Source organism: Mirounga angustirostris, unplaced genomic scaffold (assembly GCF_029215605.1).
Source record: "Mirounga angustirostris isolate CCGP_5_RB_7025 unplaced genomic scaffold, mMirAng1.0.hap1 SCAF_9, whole genome shotgun sequence".
NCBI lineage: Eukaryota > Metazoa > Chordata > Mammalia > Carnivora > Phocidae > Mirounga > Mirounga angustirostris.
The window spans coordinates 867,032-890,230 of NW_026991717.1; the positions used below are offsets into that span (position 1 = coordinate 867,032).

Below are 23,199 nucleotides of genomic sequence, written 5' to 3' on the forward strand. Positions count from 1 at the left end.
AGCCGAAGATAGACGCCTAATGACAGACCCAGGCGCCCTGTATGTTTTGTTTTGCTTTTGAGAGAGAGAGAAAAAGAGTTCTGGGGGTGGGAGGCGGCACAGAGGGCCGCCTGAAGAAAGAATCTTTCTTTCTTTCTTTCTTTTTTTTTTTTTAAGATTTTATTTATTTATTTGACAGAGAGAGACACAGCGAGAGAGGGAACACAAGCAGGGGGAGCGGGAGAGGGAGAAGCAGGCTTCCTGTTGATCAGGGAGCCCAACGCAGGGCTCGATCCCAGGACTCTGAGATCATGACCTGAGCCGAAGGCAGTCGCTTAACCGACTGAGCCACCCAGGTGCCCCCTGAAGAGAGAATCTTAAGCAGGTTCCACACCCAGCGCCCAGAGCGGGACTGGGGAATCCATCCCAGGACCCTGAAATTAGATGACGACTTGAGCCAAAATCAAGAGTTAGACGCTTAACCGACTGCCCCACCCAGGCGCCCCCCAATAAAGTGACTTTTAAAGATCTTTTTATTAGAGTGCATTACTTGTAACTGTACCATGTGATGAATTGTCCCAAGTGCCTTGCTCGTAAAGTGCATTACTCATAACCATACAACCTGATGAGTCTTTACCCACGTAAACACCGTGTAACCACGCCGGGAAAGACGGGGCACACAACAGGCACCCCCTCGTCAGCCCCCCCAGGTAAGCACCACCCCGATTTCCGGAGGCGATTCTGCGCGCGGCCTGGTGTCCCGTCCACGGGACACCAGGCTGTAGGGGCTGAGGCTAGCGCGGGGGGCAAGGATGTGGGAAAAGAGGCGCTCTTAAACCGCTGGTCGGAAGGTAAACTGAGGCGGCCGTTCACAAGGCCGGCGAACACGCCCCGGCCCCTGACTCCGTCATTCCACATCTGGGGCCCTAAAATAATAGAATCAACGTGTACGCCGGTTCAGGTCGAGGGACGCGGGCTCTGACGGTGGAGCCCTGACAGCAACCCCGGGCCCTGCGAGAGAACGAAGATCCCGGCAGTTAAGGCTATGCGTCCCGGGCATGTGGTGCGCCCCTGAGCAGGGGAGGCGGCCGCGGCCGCGACTGCAGGCGTGCGTCCCGGCGGGGGCCGGCGAGGGACGGGAGGGAGATGACGGGGTCCCCGCCCTTGTGGCCCGTGCTTTACGCCGCTGAGTGGCGGCCTCAGGAACGAGCGGGGGTGGCAGAAGCACAACGCAGAAGGCAGGGTGGGGGCCGGGGGCGGGCGGCGGCCACCGCCGTCGGGGGGGCGGGGGAGGGGCTGCGGCGGGAGCGGGGCGCCCACAGCCGCCACCCCCGGACTCCAGGACGCGGCGGCACGGAGGAGCGCCGAGCGGGCTCGCGGGGGCCCTCGCCCCCGCGCGCGCTCCAGGGGTGCGGGCCGGCCGCCCCTCCCCCGCCCCGCCCCGCCCCGCCGAACTACCGGTCCCGGCGTGCCCCGGGGCGGCGCGGGCGCGGCGGCGCGTGCGCGGCGGGCGGCCGTTGGCTGGGCGGCGGCTGCGCGGTCGCGGCGCGGTGAGGTCTGCGGGCGCTGGCAAATCGGGCCCAGGATGTAGAGCTGGCGGTGCCTGACGGCGCGTCTGACGCGGAGCTGGGTGGGGTAGAGAGTAGGGGGCGGTAGTCGGGGGTGGTGGGAGAAGGAGGAGGCGGCGGCGAATCACTTATAAATGGCGCCGAAGCAGGACCCGAAGCCCAAATTCCAGGAGGGTGAGTCCGGGCCGGCAGGGGAGGCGGCGGGCGGCGCGGGAGCGGGCGGGCGGCGGCCGGGGGGCGCCGCGGGCGGCGGCCGGGGGCGGCGGGCAGGGCCTTTGTGAGGAAGGCGCATTGCGGCGGCGGCGGCGGCGGGCGGCGGCGGGCTTGGCCGCGGGCGAGGGTGCGGCGCGGGCGGGAGCTCGGGGCGCGCCGGGCGCCCCGGGGAAGGCGGGCGCGGGGGCCGCCCGCTGTGGGGAGGCGGCGGGCGCGCCATGGCGGCGGCGTTGGCGGCGGGGAGCTGATGTGGCGTGGGGGAGGGGCGGCCGCGCGCGGGGTGTGGGGGGGCGGCCGCCAGGCCCGGGACAGCCCCGCGGCCGGCCCCGCCCGCCTCGGCTCGAGGGGAGGGGGGCGCCCGGCGGGGGGCGGCGCGGCGGGGCCCCGCGCGGGAGGAGCGCGTCGCTGCGAAATGGCCGCTGTGCGGCGGCCGCGCCATCATGGCCGCCGGCGCCCGGCTCGGGCGCGCGCGCAGCGCCCCCTCCTGGCGGCCGCGCAGGGCTTTGTGCGGCGGGCGGCGGCGGGCGTCCCCGGGGCGGGCGGGCGCGTTCTGGCGGCGCGGCCTCGGTGTGCTCCGCGCGCCCCGAGCCCGCCGGCGGCGCTGCCGGCCGAGCGGGCGCTCGAGGCCCGGCGGGCGGCGGGCGGCGGGCTCCCACGGCGAGCGCGTCTGTCGTCGGGCGGAGGCCGCGGCGTGGGCGGGGGGGCGGGGAGTGTTGGAGCGGGCGGGAGCGCGTGCGCACTCGCGCTGTGCCGGCGTCACCTGGCGCGTCGCGGACCCCGGCAGCCCCCGCGCAGGTGACGGCGGGCTCGGCCGCGCGCGGGCTCGCCTGTTGTGTTACTCGGGGGGTTTCGGTCCGTGCGTGCGGCCCGGGTCTGTGGACTTGGGAAGGAGCTGCTGTTGGAACAGAGGAAACGGAGCGTTGCGGTTGCGGGTCCCCGCGGCCGGGCGCGGAGGCGCGGGGGGCGCGCGAGGCGCGCTCGCGTGCGCACGCTCCCCGTCGCCGGCGAGTCCTGGCGGGCTCGGGTCGGCGCCGCGTGGCCCGGGCCGTGACGTCATCGCGCGGCTCGGCGCGGCTCCCTCTGCTGCCGCGCGCCGCCGTCTCTCCGCTGCGGGGTGGGGAGCGGGGGGGGCCGCCGCCGCCGGGGAGAACCCGTGGGCCGCCGGGAGCCACGGGCCCGGAAGTGAGGCTTTCCGCCCGTGCGTGGCGCCGAAGCGCACGGCCGCGTTCGGAGACCAGAGGCGGCCTCGAGGGGACGCGGAGTCGCGTTGGGACGCTGCGGCAGGAGACGCGACGCGAGGCCGTTTTCCTCCTTTAACGGTGGCTGCGCGCGCTCGGCGCCGGGGCTGTGTTGTGCCGGCCTGATGCTCCCTTCCAAAGAGTCGGGAGAACCGTGAAACCGTGGGGCGCTTCGCCCGTTGTCGGAGGGAGTGACTGTGCTCGCCGGGAATCGACCAGCTGGTGGTGGAGTCTGAGCGCGGGCCAGCGCGGGGGGGTGGCAGCCTCCTCAGCCTCGAGCTTTGCCACCGGATACCGGCGGGGCCGGGCGTGGGGAAGGGCTTCCCGAGCCGCGCCGGAGAACACGGCTTGCTCTTCCCCCATTACAGGCCCTTCTCTCCACTTTTACGGAGAGGAGGCTGTGGGCGTCTGCTACTCTGGCTCCTGTGCCTCCAGCGCTCCGTGTACCCGCCGAGAGAGTGGGGAGGGTCAGGTAGCTAGGACGGGGGTCAGAAGGGCCTTGGTCTCAGTGTAGTTGTTTCCGGCCGCAGCCAGGAGACGGAGGGGTAAGGCCGTGCTCAGGGTGTCTTTGTTACTTATTCTTAAGCGGGCTCCGTGGCAGCATGGAGCCCACAGTGGGGTCGGTCTCGTGGCGCTGAAGTCATGACCTGAGCTGAGACCAAGAGTTGGGCGCTTGCCCAGCTGAGCCACCCCGGCGCCCTTCACGGGGTCTCTGCAGCGTACCTGGGGAGTGAAGTTAGGAGACACAGGTGTGGTCTTTGGTGCTGCTGGTACGCCCTGTGCCTTACTTACATCCCCACGTTCTCATCGCATGGTTTTCAGTGATGGTTGCAGCCTAGCGCTCTCCTGAGCCCGAGACTTGGTACCCAGCTGCTGACTAGATGATTCCATCTTGGATGTGCTGTAGCCGCTGCTCTAACATAGTCCAGAACTGCTTTACGCCCCCTCCCTCCATTTCCTGTTCTGGTTAATGCTCCCTCCAGCCTGGTCAGTTCAAAACTTACTGCTTTCACTCAGTCGTCCTTTACTTCTCACTGCTTTTGGTTCAGACCTGTTTGTCTTACCGTGGACTGCGGGGAGAAGTCCCTGACTGGTCTCCCTATTTGCAGTCTCCACTTGAAGTTCTGCGTAGGCCCAACAACCTCTGGCAGGTTCTTGAGAGGGGACCACTGCACAAGAATTACACAGAGAACTTTGATCAAAGTAAAATTCCTGGGGCTGCCCGGGAAGGGTCTAATATGTCTGGTGAAGCTTGAAAATCTGCAGTTCTAAAAACTCCAAGAGACTCTTGGTCAGATTTGGGAATCCTTCTTTCAGGATAAAGTCCAGACTTCGTAACATGACACGTAAGGCACTCTATGATCTGTGTAACTTTGATTTCCACTTTTATACGTTTACCCTGTGCTCCAGTGATGGCAAATTATATTTAAACGGTAGGTAGTCTGATGGTGTCACCTTGTCATGTTTCTATGCTTTGTACCAGTTGTTTCCCTAGTAGCTCATCATTCACTCCTATTGCATATGAAGATAACATAGGAAATCCAGTAGATTGTGCGAAACTACTTGCTTACATATCAGTGTCCCTTTTTCTAATGGTGCACAAGTAGGTATGTGAAAGACTGGGTATAAATATGTTGAAAGTGAATATATAGATTTGCTTTAGATAACTTAATGTTGAAGGTTTGTAAGTTGTCAGTTTTTTTAAAAGTAGCAGTAATTTTTTAAAATGGTGAAAACCTTTATTGCCCTATAATTTTTGAAGAGTTGAGCTGGGGCGCCTGGGTGACTCAGTGGGTTAAGCATCTGACTTTGGCTCAGGTCAAGATTTCAGGTTTCTGGGATCAGCCCCCTTCAGGCTCCTCGCTCATTGCTCAGCTCTCCGCTCAGGGGGGAGTCTGCCTCTCCCTCTCCCTCTGCCCCCACTGTCTGTGTGTGCGCGCGGCTCTCAGTAAAAAATGTTGAGCTAGGGGCGCGTGGGTGGCTCATTCGTTAAGCGTCTGCCTTCAGCTCTGGTCATGATCTCAGGGTCCTGGGGTCGAGCCCCGCGTTGGGCTCCCTGCTCGGTGGGGAAGCCTGCTTCTCCCTCTGCCACTCCCCCTGCTTGTGTTTCCTCTCTCGCTGTGTCTCTTTCTGTCAAAAAAATAAAATCTTAAAAAATGTTGAGCTAGTAGGTCGCTTTAATAATTTTAGAGCTGAAAGAGCGATCTGTGGTGGACTACTTTTGTTAACCTTTGGGTCTGATGAAATCCAAGGGGGCTGAAAATAATGTGCAAGAAATTCATTTCTACGATAATCAAATGTAGTCTTCAGGTACTGCCAGGAATTAACAGCCTGTTTTGTCTGAGGAGCTGAGTTGGCTTCCAGGTCTTAAGTCGTGCAAGTCTTAATTTTAAGTTCGACATAGAGTGTGATTTCCAAAAGTTGGAATTCTTATTTTACTTGACCAGTAAAAGGTTTGGAAGCAGAAATAATAGGGAGAGCATAAGGTCCTAAATATGGAAATATTTTAGGGGCACCTGGGTGACTCAGTTGGTTAAGTGTCCGACTCTTTTTTTTTTGTAAAGGATTTATTTATTTATTTGACAGAGAGACAGACAGCTAGAGAGAGGGAGCACAAGCCAGGAGAGTGGCAGAGGGAGAAGCAGGCTCCCCGCTGAGCAGGGAGCCTGATGCGGGGCTCGATCCCAGGACCCTGGGACCATGAAGTGTCCGACTCTTGATTGCAGGTTAGGTCCTGATCTCAGGCTCCTGGTATGGAGCCTGGCATCAGGCTCTGCACTTAGTGGGGAGTCTGCTTGAAGATTCTCTCTTTGCCCCCCCCACCCCCCGGTGGCGCATGTGCGCGTGTTCTCTCTCAAATAAATTTTAAAAAAGGAAATATTTTAGGGCGCCTGGGTGGCTCAGATGGTTAAGCGTCTGCCTTCGGCTCAGGTCATGATCCCAGGGTCCTGGGATCGAGTCCCACATCGGGCTCCCAGCTCAGCAGGGAGCCTGCTTCTCCCTCTGACCCTCTCCCCTCTCATGCTGTTTCTCTCTCGCTCGCTCTCTAAAAAATAAATAAAATCTTTAAAAAAAAAAAAAAAAAGGAAATATTTTAAAAATTGTATTCTGAGATACACTTTGAAAAACCCAAATCCTCCCAAAAGGTAGATATTGTAGAATTTTATTGGCTTAACAGGTGATAGATGATTTGATGGTCTAAATGGATTGACATTCTAATCAGTTGTTTTTTGCTGTTTACATTGCATACTGAGCTGCTTTTGTTGCAGGGTACTATTGAGGTTTGATCCGAGGTATTAATCTGTACATGGCCATACTCCCCTGGTTTTGCGAGGAATACATGCGAGTACAGATGCGATGGTTCTCACATGTGACCCTTAGATCTGAAGAGAAATTACAATTAACTCGATATTTTTTTTTTATTTTTACAGGTGAACGAGTGCTGTGCTTTCATGGGCCTCTTCTTTATGAAGCAAAGGTACGAAACCTGTTTTCTTTTGAGAAGTTAGCTGAAATGACTGATTAAATGATTCTTGAGCATCAGATTTCAGTGGTTGGTAGGAAGAGAGTTAGTTGCCTTTTTCACAGATTGGTAGTCCATAGCGTCCGTCACGTCATCTTGTCTTACTTGCCGAGGGGGTCAGATACAGCATTGCCACCTTGCCATTCACCTTATGACCTGCTGAAGGCCCAGCAGCTGGAAGGAGCATTTGAGGGGAAAGGTAAAAGACTGGTTGGTTGTGGGAGCAAGTTGTATGTGTAGTTAGTGACTTGTGAGAAAATACTGCCAAAGTCCGTTTTGGATGTGAATATAGTATGCTGAGTAAGCCCTGAGCTAACTTGACTACGTTAAAGATCAAAGTGAACGTTAAAAATGTGAGGACATTTAACTTTATTTGTTGGTTTGTCTGTCAGAGTTTGAATGCTAGGGGCTTCCTTTCCCCTGTATGGGGTGTGCTCCTGTTGTCAGAACTGATTGTACATTTAGCCAGAGGTAAATGAGATGATAAATTCCCCAGTAAAAAGTGTTTTTAGTATTTCTGGGAACTTTTAGCGCAAATATGTAAGGTGTAACTGTTTTTAATGCTTGTAATTTTTAAAAACGGTATACAAAACAATACAGCATTTAGTTAAATACAGTTCCTACAGCATTCTTGGTGAGTATATGCGTGAAAATGGTCTTAACAGTCTTGAAGTGCCCGTGTGACCAAATAATAACCATTTTCACTATTTTTCAGTTGCTTTGAATACATAGATTAGATACGTGTTTTTCAAGTTCTAAAATGACTGAATTTGGATTTATGGAGAATCTGTTAACCTTGTGTGTATGTACATCTCTCAGTGATGCATACTAACACTGCTTGTAAGTAAGTTGTGAGTTCTGTTGATCATTTATATTCCTGCATATTATTTTTGTTGTGTCAACTCCGCTGACCTGACAGGTTTTTTTTTTCCTCTGGCAGCAGAAACTCCAGTGAACAATTTTTAAATGGCTGTTGGAATAGCTTAAACTATCCTGGTTCTCTTGGTTTGCTCAAGATAAAGACTTTGGATAGTGATCGCTTGTCATAGTCGATAACTTCCTCTAATCATGCATTCTAATTGTTTAGGCCACTTTTAAGAAGAACATAAAATGTTTTTCATGTATAAATTGGCTAGTTGCTAATACTCTGCAGCAAAACCGTTTATTGCCTTCCATAAGTTAATGACACTTTTTAATGGTACGGTATAAATAATTTTCTTTAGCTGAATTTGTTTTTGAAATACGTAATGGCTTCTGACTGGTAGAAAGTGCAAACATGGCTTCCGTTAGCTGTTCTTGGAGAGCTCATAATTGCATCCACTGATTTAAAGCTCAGGGTGACCTCTTATGATGGGTTTTCTGCTTTGCTGGACTAGCTCCAGCAGATGGTGACTTTGAGGCAGTTTTATGACTGTTGATGTATGTGAATGAGAAGCTTGAACACTCTTCTTTGTGACCGTCACATTGTGTCGTGCTCGTTTTGGCCACCGGAGTTTGAGTGGAGTGTCTTAAAGATTGTATACCTGAAAAGCATACAGGTGGTCATCTTTTTCAAAACCTATTTCTGAGTGAATTTTTTCTTTTTTATTTCAGTGTGTAAAGGTTGCCATAAAGGACAAACAAGTGAAATACTTTATACATTACAGTGGTTGGAATAAAAAGTGAGTATTAGTATTAGATCTTTAAAAACAATGTTTTATTACAAGGTAGGCTGTGTCACGTGTGTTGCAAACCTACGCCTCTGAATTCTTGTACGGTTTTAACGTATTTCGTGCATCAAAGCAAGGGTGAGACGTTTGTAGTATGGAGAAGGTAGTAGAAACTAGGGTACGTAGCCGTTACATTTTAAAATCTTTGGATTATTTCTCGTGCTCTAGTATAATGTCCAGTAATTGTTAGTCAACCAACTACTTTTTTTCTTGGTTTAGTACATTTTAGGACAGCTTTAGTTTTTTGCCTTAGCACAAACTCAGTTACTATATATGTTACTGCAAACAGTTATACTCAGAGCTAGTTGGATTTTTCTGCCTAAAAAAGGAGAAAGGATGAGCATGTTTGATTAGGAAGTAATGACCAACTTATGTTCTGAACTTTGGTAACATAAATGTTGGCAGAGAGTGATTTCATGTGTTCATTTTTTAGAATATGGTTTAATACGGATAGAAGAATTTAATTACAGAACCTAATTTTTCACCTGGAAGAGTTAAACCTTTTTTTTTTTTTTTTTAAAGGAGTGGTGTATTGATCCATTGCCAGGAGTGGACAGTGGTCATAGATTGAACATATTCTAGAATACCTAGCCAGTGGAGTTCTCTTTTTCAGTGATGACTCTTTCTCCTTGGGACCCACAAATATCATGTCTAATAATTTATTCATTTTTGGTGCTTGAAATAGAAGAACCTATAATTTTTACTGTGAGAGGTTTTAAATTACTTTTATTAGTGGTGTTTTGTCGTTCAAAGATTGCCAGAAAGTAGTTCTTCCGGGGTTGTTTGCTAGCAACTTTTAAGGCTTTGTGTCTCCTGAGCTGTGCTCTGGTGTCTGGTTCCCCACGTGAGTAAGCCATCGGATTGGATGAGCACTCTAGTGCTATGGAAGAAGGTATTCTCTGACTCTCACTGGCCCTGTGATTTTGGTGTTGTTTAGGTGACCCAGTTTTATTTTTTTAGAAAAATTTTTCACAAAGTGCTTTTAGCTAAGAAATACCAGACCCTGGGGCGCCTGGTGGCTCAGTCATTAAGCATCTGCCTTCGGGTCAGGGCATGAACCCAGGGTCCTGGGATAAAGCCCCACATTGGGCTCCCTCCTCCGCGGGAAGCCTGCTTCTCCCTCTCCCACTCCCCTGCTTGTGTTTCCTCTCGCGCTGTGTTTCTCTCACATAAATAAATAAAGTCTTAAAAAAAAAAAAAAATACCAGACCCTTCACTTTTCTTCCATTAGTATAGTTGTAGAAAGGTGGACATCTAAAATGTGTAAAAGCACATTCCTTGTGATTTTTTTCCCCCACTTAAATTATTTCTCATAATGACAGATAGGATTTTAAATATTGAGAAATTGGGAAAACCATAGGGAAAACTATCCTTTTGTCTTTTACAAATAAACTATGATTTTAAATGTGATTTCTTTAGTATCTAAATTATTTCTAATATCCAGGAAAGTTCATCGTATGGCTCCTGGTGTGTATTGTAGATTTCTCTATTTAAACTGTATTTCAGTCTTGTATTAGATTTATTGTACATGCGGATACTCTGTCAGTATTGGGTAAAGTTGAGAGCATTACGATACAATAAGAATCTCCATTCTCTACAGGTAATAAAATGTCTCATTTGTGCATATCATGTGTGGGAAAATTAACGTCCATCCAGGAAATCAAAAGAAAAACAGCAAATTCAGGATACAGGATTGCTTCCCTCCCCATTTACTCTTGTAAATAAGTGTTTTAGGATTTCATCTTAATAGCTGTGAACACACAGGTTTTGTGCTTAACTCTTTTATGTGCAATATTTTGTTTAAAATTACAGGTAGATGTGTACAGCTTAAAGACTTGGGTTTTGAGTGGCATTTGTAGCTTATAAGAAATTATGAAAGTGTCAAATGCTTGTATTTCCTGATTTTACGACTTCAAAATAACGTTTTTTCCTTTGTTAGAATTCAGTAACACAAGTAAAATGATAGGCTGCATAGATTTGTTTTCAGCTACTTTTATGTACTGATTCCTTGGAAAAAATTTAAAAATGGCACTGAACTTTGGAGATCTTTAATATCTTTTAGATGTATTGAGGATATTAATGAACAAAGATGTATTTTTTGTAGGTGATTTGGGATGTAGATCAATATACGTAATTTTGAAAAATTCGATCTTAGTATTTAGAGAAGGCTTTAAATAAACCCCATTTTGAAATGGGGAAGAGTTACTCAAATGCCCAGCAAGTGTGTTATGTTTATATTTAGTACTGTGTAAGTAATGCCACAGATCACTGTGATGTTGGAATTTATTGACAAGCTACCTTTAGAAAATTCTGAACTTATGCTTGTGACCTGTGAAAATTTCTGAATGTCTGGCCTTCAGTTACTACCCTAGTAGTGATGTTCCTCAGAGCAAAAGATATTTCATCTTCCTGTGGTTCAGCAAGGGTTTTCAGCTTCTGACACATAAAGGAAACTCTGGAATTGATTTGGTTTTTGTTATTTTTTAATTAAAAAAATTTTTTTTGAGTAAATACTATGCCCAGTGTGGGGCTTGAACTCACGACCCAGAGATCAAGAGTCACATGCTCTACTGACTGAGCCATCTGGGCACCCCTTGATTTGGTTTTTAGATCAAAGTGCTTATGTAGATGTATTTTATATCAGAGTGGGAAGGGATTTGCAGGGATCTAAAATGAAGCTTTGTGGTAAATAAAAATTTGACAGCTCCCCTTAATTTAGAGAGAATGGGAATAGATACAAGTAGATATATAAATAAAAATAAGATTCTCATTTTGAAAATGGTTTGTAAGGTATCTTATTTTTGGAAAGTCATACAACAAAAGCCCAATCTCCAAATTGGAGTTTTTTAAACTTCAGTAAATATATAAATATTTTCAAAAGCACAATAGATAATATATTTCTAAATTTTCAAACTCCTTATTGGAACTTGTTGACACAGACATTTAAATATTCCATTTGTAAATAAATCTTAATAAAGCTTAAGCTAAATTCTGCACCTAGTTACTGAGATTACTTTGTACTATGCTGTCTGTATCAGAAGTGCTGTGAGGCCCAGGCGCTCTGAAAAAACTTTGAAGACACGTGAGGATATTGTAGCCCTTTTTCCTGTTCCTGAAGGAGCTCCCTCAGTACACCACCCCCTCCTGACCTCTAGGTAAATGCATGTTTTAAAGTTTTCTCTAGGAAATCATGTTGAGGATTGCTTTTTAATTATTTATTCTCCTTTTGGCTATCTTATGTAAGAGGTCAGAGGTGGGAAATCATTAAATGAAAGATTTTGCTTTGAGGATACATCTAATTGTGTCACTAAAGGAGCTCCCTCAGCAGGAGAAAAGTGTCACTTTGCATGAATAGTTCAGCATTCCCTAAGAAATACCTTGTTTTTGTTTTCCCCTCTGGAGAAGAACCACATCAGAAATCTTGAAGGAGCTTTTTTAAGGGCCAGAATGCTTAAGCAACTAGATATTTTTAGAGTGGTTGGTTCTACCTTTTGATGTTTAAAAAGCCATCTCTCTGGTTATGTCTTGGAAGTGCATTCATTCATGAGTGAGTGAAGGTTGAGGATGATGTAGTCTGATAAACCATCTGATAATGGTTTGATCTACAGTCTTAGCTGAGTTGGTCTGGATGTTGTTTGAGTGTGGTAGACCTAATCATGTTCCTGACCTACCTTGAGTGTATTTTATGTCAGACTCCTGACTATTTTACATGTATTATTTAATTTTTGTAACAATTCTGTAAAGGTAGGTATAGTTAACACTCATTTTACAGGTGATGAAAATCATGCACAGCTAGTTCTGTAACTTTGCTATTAATTTACACAGTATTAGCTTTTGATGGACTCTTTCATTTTTTTTGGAAATTAAAATTCTTTAAGATCTCTTTATTCTGTAAGGGTAGTTGCTTAGGGACTCTCTAAGTGCCATGCTCTTAAGTCATTTGAAGAAAGGATTTGAATAATCTGTTTTTATAATCTGGCGGTTAAGATTTGGAATGCTGCTTTTGAGGATATGAAATGTTTACTTCCTTTATAGAACAGATTTTCATTTTAGTTGAGAACGGATTTGTAGTCCTACTAAATTTTTGTCAGAGAAATCCGAAGTCTTGCCTCTTAGATCTCTAAAAAGTAATTGGTGGACAAAGTCTGAATAGTGGTAAAAATAATTTTGAATGATAATTGAACTTTTGTCTTTTTCAGTTGGGATGAATGGGTTCCAGAAAGCAGAGTACTCAAATACGTGGATACCAATCTGCAGAAACAGCGAGAACTCCAAAAAGCCAATCAGTAAGTTTGTTTTGCAGCGTGAATAGGAGGAGAAATGTCTGCAAATTAATTTTGGGAAATGGAATGAATACTAGAATCATATTGGCTCCCCACCTACAAAATGATTCTTGGTACCTGTTAGCTGCTGTGTTGGGGCTTGAAACTTCAATCAGGGAAGCCTTTCCCAGAAAAAGAAAGTAGATACCGGTCATTTCTTGAGTCTGTCCATAGAGTTAGATAGAAGACAGCAAGTCCTGTAGTTGCAAACTCACTGTGATCTCCTTACCTCCTAGGCTCTGTGGGAGTTAGACTTGGGAAGGGGGTGTGGGGCCTCAGTTTGAGTATAAATTTCAGATGGAATCAAGCTGGCACAGTTTATTTTTCCACGTGAGTACTCATTTAATGACAACCACTGACATTATTTTTGAAGGGAGCAGTATGCGGAGGGGAAGATGAGAGGGGCTGCCCCAGGAAAGAAGACGTCTGGTCTGCAACAGAAAAATGTGGACGTGTAAGAAGCTCCATCTTCGCTTTAATTTTGTATATTGTTTTATAAGTGAGATTCAAACTCAGTACTCATTATCATGTATTAGGGTTTATTGAAAATGGAAACTGGAACGTTTTAACTTGAAAAACGCCAATGAGAATCCCGCTCTCAAGTGTTGGGTTGTTGAAAATACGTAATAATTACATATTAATTCCTTAATTTCCTTTAGCAGGTTTTCTGTACCACCTCGCCCCCTTTTTTATTATGGTGAAAAATATGTAACATAAAATTCACCGTTGAACTCATTTTTAAGTGTGTAATTCAGTGGCATTGAGTACATCCAGAACCCTTTTTAAGGTGTGTTTGTGTGTGTGTGCATGTATGTGTTTTCTTTTACAAATAGAGTATTATCAGTAGAACACAAGTCTTAAGATATTTTTGGGGCAGATTTGCTCTTTTGTTTAACTCTTCTTTTGAAACCCGTGGTAAGAATGTGTGAGATGTTAAAGTTTCAAATTACCCACCCACCCCGGTGGGGGGGGGGGGGCATTTCTTGTCGTTAACTCTTAAGATTTAGAACATCTTGGTAATAAAACCTATGTGTGGAAGTCATGCACAAATGACAGATCAAAAACTTTTATTAGAAGATCATTTTATTTTTTGTGACTTGATTATTTTCATTTAAAAACAGGTAGTTTAGGGGTGCCTGGGTGGCTCGGTTGGTTGGGCAGCTGCCTTCGGCTCGGGTCGTGAATCCTGGAGTCCCAGGATCGAGTCCTGCGTTGGGCTCCCTGCTCAGTGGGGAGTCTGCTTCTTCCTCTGACCCTCCCCCACCTCCTGCCCTCTCATTTTCTCTCACTCGCTCTCTCGTGAATAAGTAAAATCTTAAAAAACAAACAAACAAAAAAACAGGTAGGTTAGGGGGCGCCTGGGTGGCTTAGGTACAGTCTGCCTTTGGCTCAGGTCATGATCACAGGGTCCTGGGATTGAGTCCTGCATCGGGCTCTCTGCTCAGGGGCAGTCTGCTTCTCCCTCTCTCTCTGCCTTTCCCCTTGCCTTTGCTCTCTCACTCTCAAATAAAATCTTTAAAATAAAAAAAGATTTAAAAACAGGTAGTTTAATAAGTGGTCATGTTCTTGTCAAAGGATCAAAAGTGACAGTGTTCTAAAATAGGATTTATTGAGGAGAAGTTTGTATGTTTTTCCTCAGAATTACATCGTATTGCTTTAGAGTTGGTGGTCTGCCTTTACTACCTAAACATGAGATGTTAGTCATGAAGGGAACTAGGCAGTGGAAGGTTGACCTTTGTCGAGCTGATATTTGATAGCCAAGGGGTGGGTGTGCCACTGAGGGCGGCCTGTAGCTTTCATTAAAAAGCAGTAACAAATTATGCTGTTCTTTGGAAAACTGCCATGTAGTAGTAGTCATTAGGATTTTAATAGCAAGTGAGTCTTAAAAGTCAGCAACTTTCTCATTAGGGAGAATATGATGGATTTTTATCGATAAAATACTTTTGATTTAATGTTAATCCTTTCTCGTGTTAAAAGTTGGTGTAGAAAATTAGTCTAGTAGTAGGCTTAAAAATTATTTGTATTTGAATATAAAGTGTTGTACGATTTCAACTACAAAAATAATGGCTCAGTAAGTATGAAGTAAAACTTTAAAACTCAATTTTCCCTTCCTGGAGAGTGGGGTCCTCTTCAAATTTATTGGCTCCTGGGTCTTTTGATGAGGGATCTTGGGTCTTTTGGGTCTTCTTGTCATTAGGTAGGATAAGATATGTTCTAGGCTCACCTGGTACATTTTCTGCCCTAAGACATGGAACTTCCTTTTTTCTCCAAGAGCCTTTATTAATGGGAAAGATGACGTTTTGTGGAGATCATAATCTGAGTGGTTAGAGAAAACATCAAGTAATTTTATTTTTTTAATATATTTTATTTATTTATTTGACAGAGACACAGCGAGAGAGGGAACACAAGCAGGGGGAGTGGGAGAGGGAGAAGCAGGCTTCCCGCCAAGCAGGGAGCCCGATGTGGGGCTCGATCCCAGGACCCTGGGATCGTGACCTGAGCCAAAGGCAGACATTTAACCGACAGAGCCATCCAGGTGTCCCTGGAATGGCTTTTCTTAAGAATGACTTAGGATTGTGGGGTGCCTGGGTGGCTCAGTTGGTTAAGCGACTGCCTTCGGCTCGGGTCATGATCCTGGAGTCCCGGGATCGAGTCCCGCATCGGGCTACCTGCTCAGCAGGGAGTCTGCTTCTCCCTCTCCCGCTCCCCCGTCTTGTGCTCTTTCTCTCTCTCACTCTCTCTCTCAAATAAATAAATAAAATCTAAAAAAAAAAAAAAAAAAAGAATGACTTAGGATTTCAGTTATTCTTTAAATTGAATCTAACAGCTGATGTTTTGACTATATAATACTAAGTCATAGGGCTAAGACAACACCAGGCAGTTTATTGTAGGAAATCTGTTGCCTAGTTTGAGAAACTAGCTTGCTTGTTTAATTAATATAAGTGAGAAGGTTGAAGCAAGAAGTCTGTGAGTCTTTACTGCTGTGATTCATTGAAGTATAGTTTATAGATTTCAGAGTTAGGGTCAGCTGTCAGTGTTTTTTCTTTAATTTTGTGGTATAGGATGAGTGGGTAAGGAATACGTGTCAGGGCTCTAGGTTTCTCTTGGTCCCCACCTGTTTTTAACATGTATAAGTAAAAGTTCATGGTTTAATCTGACCCAGAAATACTGTCCAACAAGTACTTGTGTTCCAGAGTTAAACTTGGAGAAACAGGAAAAATCTTGTACGTTCAGATGGCCAGATTTTTGTACTTATCCCTAAACATAAGTTAATTTGAGTTGTAAAATGAATCTCATGCTCTAAATTAGATCAGTACAATTAATAAGATTTATAAATGTTTTTTTTAAAGCAGTAGAAGAGTCAGCCTACTCTGGTGTTCTGGTTTGGTCCCACCAGATGTAGCCCATAGTCGTGGGCTTTGCACATGATTTTCTTGTATTCTCTAAATATTTGTGTATGAAATTAAAATGAATAATTTACTGTTTGCTAGTTTGTAAATATACATGAGTTAAGTTGCAGTTAGAGATGATGACCAAGAGGAAGGAGACATTAGCTTAGTTCTGTGTAGGGGAAGAAAAGAGTATTAGGTGTAGAAAAGGACAGAATATCCATTTGAGAGAAGTACAGGGAGACAGACAGTGGCCCCTGAGGGTGGAGGACACACATGTCCCATCAGGTTCTCGGACTGAGCTGATGGGGTTGCTTGAACTTGGAAGTTTGTTTGGGTAGAACTAATAATGTAAGATTCTTATAAACTGTATAACATATGCTGTAAACTTGTAAATCAGTAATATCATGGAAGTCTCCCAGCGTGGTTTTGGTTTAGTTTTGTATTATATGGAGGGAGGTGTGAATTTAGCCAACTATCAGTGAAAATTCTTGTCTGAGCAGGAAACTAATTCACAGCCTGGTCTTACCATCCAAGGCAGTATTTCTTTATGAACTTAACTCTGGTAAAAGGGAACTTATTTATTAGCAGTAATCACTTATTATTCTTTCCCTTTTCTTCCCTTCTCCTTTTAGGAAAACCAAAAAGAACAAACAGAAAAGTAAGAATATTAAATTTGTTTTAAAAGTATTTTATCTTTACAGCATTTACATTTTGAAATTAGTATTAAGTGTTAAAATTTACAGAGTCTTTAGAGTAAGCATATGTTTGTTGGTCATGTCAAAGATGAATCACAGCAACATTCTCCAGAATCCAGTATATAGTAGTATAGTACTTGGGTAGTAGAGACCCAACTTTGATACTGTTTTAACATGGGGAAACCTGTGTCATGTTTAGTCTTAATGATTGAGAAGATAATATTTTTTAATAAATGTAAGATCTTGTAAATGTTGCCTTATGCTAAGTGTTTGGTAGAACTTTATATTTTTGGTAGAACTATGATTCTTTACGGTAGATTTGAGTAACTCCTGTGTAATGGGAAAATGAAAACAGTGGGGGTGTCATGAGACTGTTTTCCTTACAAGTTTCTCCTATGTGAAGCTGACAATCTCCCTCCTTCTCCTGAATCTGTGCAGCACCTGGAAATGGGGACGGTGGCAGCACCAGCGAGACCCCTCCGCCTCCTCGCAAGAAAAGGGCCCGCGTGGATCCCACTGTGGAGAATGTGAGTATCTCCTCAACTTTATGAATCGCATTTTAGTATTTGTAGTTTGTGCAATAAAACAGAACTTGAGTCTCGAAAACACTGTTAATTTGGTTAACTACTGAAATGAAAATATTCCTCTTCTTGGATAAAGGGGTTTTTTAAATACATCTTTATTTATTTCACTTGTAGCTCTGAATATGTCCCTGCTATGTATATCCTCCCCAGCTCATCATCAGATACTTGTTTTCAAGCTCTGTTGATGTACAGAACTTAATATTTCATTGATGTTCGACTGTATAGACTTACCAGTTCACGTTAAACGGTTTAATATGTCCCATGATGACTTAACAAACCCATAAAAAAACCCCACAAAAGCTTTATCCGTTCTACATATATGTGTGTGTATGTGAGTTTAGAATTTCTCTAAGTGATAAAATGTCTTATTTCTAATTTCCAAAGTTAATGAGTTTGGAAGTGGGTTTTTTTTTTTTTTTTTTAATATCTTACTTATTTGAGAGAGAATGAGAGGGAGTAAATGCTGTAAATGCACAAGATGGAGGAGGATCAGAGGGAGAAGCATACTCCCTGCTGAGCAGGGAGCCCTATGCACGGGACTCGATCCTGGCTCTCCAGGATCATGACCTGAGCCGAAGGCAGTCGCTTAACCAGCTGAGACACCCAGGCGCCCTGGAAGTAGGGTTTTAATTTAATTTTAATGTACTGACAGTTTATATTTTTGAAGCCGAGATTAGAAAACTTAGAGTGCTGTGTTCTGAGAATTGGCAACTTTGGGCAGTGATTAAAGACTTCATTAGGAGTCCATACATTTAATTTTATGTATTAAAGAAGTAGTTTCAAGGTAGTCATACTTGGAACAGTCCTTGGATATCAACAATAAATATGAAAATACCATTAGAGTGCACCAAGTCTGAGTGCTCATTTGCAGAAGAAAAGAAAATGTGCTGAAGAATTTGTGCCTTCACACGAAAAGGCACTGAATAGACCAATTATCTATGAAGACCAGATTCTTATCTCCCATCAGCTTAGCTGTAGGGGTTTTTCGTGTACGAATTTTTGAATGTCAACTCTGGCAGTCCATTTGAGTACTTTAAAGAATTAATTTATGTCTTTAGTGCCTCTAAAGATTGAGTAAAGCCCTGAATTTTAGTTGTTGTTTAGTGAGAAAAGGTGGGTTTTTAATGCCATTCCCTTTTCTGTCCAGGAGGAAACATTCATGAACAGAGTTGAAGTGAAAGTGAAGATTCCTGAAGAGCTAAAACCATGGCTTGTCGATGATTGGGACTTAATTACCCGACAAAAACAGGTACCTTGAAAGCGACACAGTCATCTATAGATGTTCTAGGTAGTGTGAAACAAAGTTCTAAGGAAAAAATTGTGTAGACTTGACTATAGCAGGGGTGTGACTGATGAGTGTTATTTAATTTTTTTAAGATTTTATTTATTTTTTGACAGAGAGAGACACAGCGAGAGAGGGAACACAGGCAGGGGGTGTGGGAGAGGGAGAAGCAGGCTTCCCTCCGAGCAGGGAGCCCGATGTAGGGCTCGATCCCAGGACCCTGGGATCAGGACCTGAGCCAAAGGCAGACGCTTAACCGACTGAGCCACTAAGGCGCCCCGGATGAGTATTATTTTAATTCAGAGACTGAACAGTGTGATCATCAGAAGGCCTCACTTGTAGAGGACTAAAACAAAGTACATATATAAAAGGCCCATGAGTTTATAGTGAGAAAAGGTGGAGAGAACACCATTTTGGAGGTTGCTAGGATAGGAAATCGTTCTGAAAATTGATAAGGACAAAGAAGCATGTGTTTCCTGTTCTACTGTCATTGAAAAGGGGATATCCTCACATAATGTTGCTACTAGTGGAATGTAACAGGAAGCACACAATAGTTCCTGCAAGGTATTCGTGGCCTCCAAAAGAACCTGAATCTCCTCCAGCTCCAAGTCTGATTACTAGTGTAAAGGAAATAGGGCATTATGAGGGACATATGTGACATCACAAGGGTGCAGCCATCAAAACCAGAATGAGGACCTTATCAGACGATGAACCAAGTTCTTAGAACAGATGGCATGGGCAGGAACGGGGGCGTATAGACTGCGTGGGGGTCAGGAGACTTCAGAGACCTCAGTCCTAGAGGCTGTGTGGAACTCATTTGGTTCTTGATTTGGTTCCGGTGCTGAACTGCTGGATTCAAACCCTGACCCTACCAGTTACTGAGGACTCAGCCTGTCTGTGTTTTAGTAGGTTCCTACCTCCCACTACTGATGTGAGGATGAAAAGAGATTTCATGTATGCTTCCAACAGGGTCTGGCACATGATCCACATACAGTAAATAATGTCAGTGTCAGGGAGGTACATTTCTACATTTCTGTGTGGTGCATTCCATAGATCGTGAGTAGAAGGAACGTGTGTCCAGCAGATGACTGGTCTTTAGAGCTGTGCTGTCCAATATGGCAGCCTCTAGTCAACATTTGGCTATGTACTGAGATTACTAAACTAAAATTTTTATTAGTTCCTCAGCCACAGTAGCTATGTTGTAAGTGCTGAACAGCGCCATTTCCTATTTTGTAACTGTTAGGTGGTCTTTTGTTGCATTAAAGGTTTTCCAGTGTAATTTTTCTTTAAAAAAAAAAAAAAAAATACTGTGGTATTCGTTTTTTTTTTGTTTTCATAGCTCTTTTATCTTCCTGCCAAGAAGAATGTGGATTCCATTCTAGAGGATTACGCAAATTACAAGAAATCTCGAGGAAACACAGATAATAAGTAAGAACATATAAATCTTTTAAGTATACACAAAGATGTTTTTCTTTTAAGTATTCTTATTTTCAAGTAAATCCTCTGAAACGTCCACTTACTCTTAGTGCTATCAGAAACCAGCAAAATAGAATTTCATTGGTTTGACATGGGGTTTGGCTGGCAAACTTTTTTTTTAAAGGGCCAGACAGTAAATATTTTAGGTAAAATTGAAGCTATTATGTGTAAGTGCATGTATAACCATTTAAAATACAGTTGTTTGAGAATTTTTCTAAAAATATTCTTAGCCTGAGGGCTGTAGTTAGCTTACCAACTGGTTTATTTTTGGAATTGATTTTTTTTGTTCTTTAAATCCCTTTAAAAAAAATGTGTTCATTAAAAGTTCATTGCCATTAGTTCAGCCTTCAGTTCAAGTCCCTTGCTCTTAATTGATTGAATTAATCCCCATTTCTCAATTCTTTTCAGTGACTTGCTTTGAAAGTAAATATTTTTGTCTTTGTATCAGGGAGTATGCTGTTAATGAGGTTGTGGCAGGAATAAAGGAATACTTCAATGTGATGTTGGGCACTCAGCTACTCTACAAATTTGAGAGACCACAGTATGCGGAGATCCTAGCGGATCACCCGGATGCACCCATGTCCCAGGTGTATGGAGCACCACATCTACTGAGATTATTTGGTAATGTCCTATTTAGAAAAAAATTATTATTATAATTATTTTTTTTATTTGCGAGAGAGAGAATGAGAGAGAACACGAGAGGGAGGAGGGTCAGAGGGAGAAGCAGACTCCCTGCTGAGCAGGGAGCCCGATGTGGGACTCGATCCCGGAACTCCAGGATCATGACCTGAGCCGAAGGCAGTCGCTTAACCAACTGAGCCACCCAGGCGCCCAGAAAAAAATTATTTTTTATCCTTTGGTTTTTTATTTCTTTATCTTATTTTTTAAGATTTTATTTGAGAGCGAGAATGAGCGGTGGGGTGGGGGGAGCAGACTCCCCACTGAGCAGGGAGCCTGATGTGGGACTTGATCCAAGGACCCTGGGATCATGACCTGAGCCAGAGGCAGACGCTTAACCAACTGAGCCCCTCAGGCATCCCTGTCCTTTGGGTTTTTAATATTTTTTGTCTTTACTAATTGACATCAAGGGGTAACAGAAAATAACATAGAATATTCTATTTTGAATTTTCTACCTAAAATGTTAAATATCAAATCTGTTTAAAAGTAGAGTTTCTAAAATCACATATTTTAAAGGAGTCAGTGATTGCATTTGCTGCTCACATAACAAAAATAGTGCTTCTAGTGCTATCTCGTATGTAACTTTGACTACATTATTTTATTTACACAGTACGAATCGGAGCAATGTTGGCCTATACTCCTCTGGATGAGAAAAGCCTTGCATTGTTGCTAAATTATCTTCATGATTTCCTAAAGTAAGTTTAAAGGTGTGCTTGAAATTACAAACATGGATTAGCACAGAGTACCGAGAATCACTGATCCATCAGTGCATTATAGATAGAAGACAGACGAGAACAGAGCAGTATGTGGACGGAGGAGAGACGTCAGTGGAACAGCATGAGTGCAGGTGCTGACTGCCACAAATGCCGGGGTGGCGTCTGACGGGATCAGCTGGCTAAGTCTTTGGAAGGAAACAAAATCTGATCCACACTTAACTGTCACAGACCAAAATTCTAGATTAATCCAAAGTATAAATCTAAAATAGAAACTGTTAAGATAATGATGGAAAAATGGTAGTATTTTCATTATTTTTAGAGTGAGAAAGGTCTTAAATAAATAGGGAATAATCATTTTGACTGTGTAAAAAGTTAAAATTCTGTGATTAAAAATTAGTAACAAAGAAATAGTAACAGAAGAGTTGTGATCACGGTGAGCAAAGCAGTGACAATCAGCATGGTGGGTTTCCACAGCGGTGGCAGCTCGGTGGCCTACCGAAATGGTGCAGGGTTCCCACGGTCAGGGGGTCTCTGTCGCGCTGGCCGAGATTAACCGGACTGCAGAATTGGAAAGGGCAGTTCTGGTTTCCGCAGCTTTGTGGAGGGCATTTTTGGCAATGCCTGTTGACAGTTCAAATGTGCTTCCCTCGGACCAGACCGTTAACCTCTCTGGGAATTGACCCCGTAGATACGTTGAAGTGCACAAAGATTTCCAAATGCATGAAGGTGTAAAACACACGTATATAGTAATGAATTCTCAATAGCCAAGCTGCTGTTAAAGGATGTAGCTGTAAACATCCTGATGAGAAAGCTGTCCATGTTGCGGCAACTGAAAACAGCCAAGTTGCAGGAAAAGTAGGTGTGTGAGTCCCCTCATTTGTGGAGAAACGTTTGTACTCTTTGGAAAAGATCTGGAAAGGTGTGGTTCCTACCAAATGGTGGATTAGTTCCTGGGCACCCTTCTGGGAGGGAAGGTTGAAGTGGTCCGTTTCTACTTCATCTGTTTCTGTATTTGAATTTTCTTAGCGTGTTACCGTGTGTTTTATAATCTCAAAACTGCAACACATGCCTGGGAATGTATGCAGCATTCTAGTCCTTGCTCTCCTGGTGATGAGGAGAGGTCCTCTCTCTGCCTGGATTTTTTTTTTTAATGAACTCAAAGTGTTGTACCGCTGAACAGTTCAGGACCCTTTGATTTTTATGGTGTTTGTCAATTTCTGAATCTGTATCTCATAGATTGAGTTTCAAAGAGCTAAAGAAAACACTAGATGTTCCTTTAGGATGCAACATCTGTTTCCTAAAAACAGTCCCAGCTCTCAAGTTGGTATTCTGAAGACAGCTATTCTTTACTGTTTGGAAATGAGGGAGTGACTCTGGACTTCTTCGTTCTTTATGCATCACTGACTGGCGTGTATGGCCCTGTGTATCTGAGTTGTAGTGACAGGGTTTTACCGTGAAGTTGCCTTTATTTTAGTATATTTTCAGAGAAACTGTGTTGTGCAGCATCTGTGCCTTGATTTAGATCAAGGTAGGATTCTCCTTCATCTTTATAACGGCTGACATTTTGTTTTCAGATACCTGGCAAAGAATTCGGCAACCTTGTTCAGTGCCAGCGATTATGAAGTGGCTCCTCCTGAGTACCATCGGAAGGCCGTGTGAGGCGAGGTGCCGGCCCTCACTTCGTTTGGATCTCTGTAAACACATTTTTGTTTAGTCCTTCTCTTGTACAAATGATGTACTTTGAAAATGTTAGTGTATAACAGAGTTGATGTTTGTTTTCTGTTTGATCTTAAACAGAGAAAATAAAAGGGGTTACAGCTCCTT

General features: G+C 44.5%; 1 protein-coding gene across 3 annotated transcripts; it reads left to right on the plus strand.

Annotated features, from left to right (window-relative positions):
- Nucleotides 1-1,567: 1,567 nt before the first annotated feature.
- Nucleotides 1,568-23,199, plus strand: MORF4L1 (mortality factor 4 like 1). Of its 3 annotated transcripts, XM_045899272.3 has the most exons (13): nt 1,568-1,721; nt 6,430-6,476; nt 8,115-8,182; nt 11,269-11,385; nt 12,430-12,516; nt 12,926-13,006; nt 16,577-16,602; nt 17,078-17,166; nt 18,371-18,472; nt 19,845-19,933; nt 20,430-20,602; nt 21,270-21,354; nt 22,950-23,199. In XM_045899272.3, the coding sequence occupies exons 1-13, from the start codon at nt 1,682-1,684 to the stop codon at nt 23,032-23,034; spliced, it is 1,089 nt and encodes a 362-aa protein (XP_045755228.1). In that variant the 5' UTR covers nt 1,568-1,681; the 3' UTR covers nt 23,035-23,199. The 3 variants fall into 3 exon arrangements, with proteins under 3 accessions (XP_045755228.1, XP_045755231.1, XP_064425836.1); XM_045899275.3 differs by lacking the exon at nt 11,269-11,385 and having other exon boundaries at nt 1,570-1,721; XM_064569766.1 differs by lacking the exons at nt 8,115-8,182; nt 11,269-11,385 and having other exon boundaries at nt 1,572-1,721.

Excerpts from the sequence above, each read along its gene's own strand:
- MORF4L1 (XM_045899272.3), top strand. The coding sequence starts at position 1,682 with ATGGCGCCGAAGCAGGACCCGAAGCCCAAATTCCAGGAGG. Across the intron at positions 8,183-11,268 it reads TACAGTGGTTGGAATAAAAA|AAGTGCTGTGAGGCCCAGGC; the intron begins GTGAGTATTAGT and ends TGTCTGTATCAG. Across the intron at positions 20,603-21,269 it reads ACATCTACTGAGATTATTTG|TACGAATCGGAGCAATGTTG; the intron begins GTAATGTCCTAT and ends TTATTTACACAG.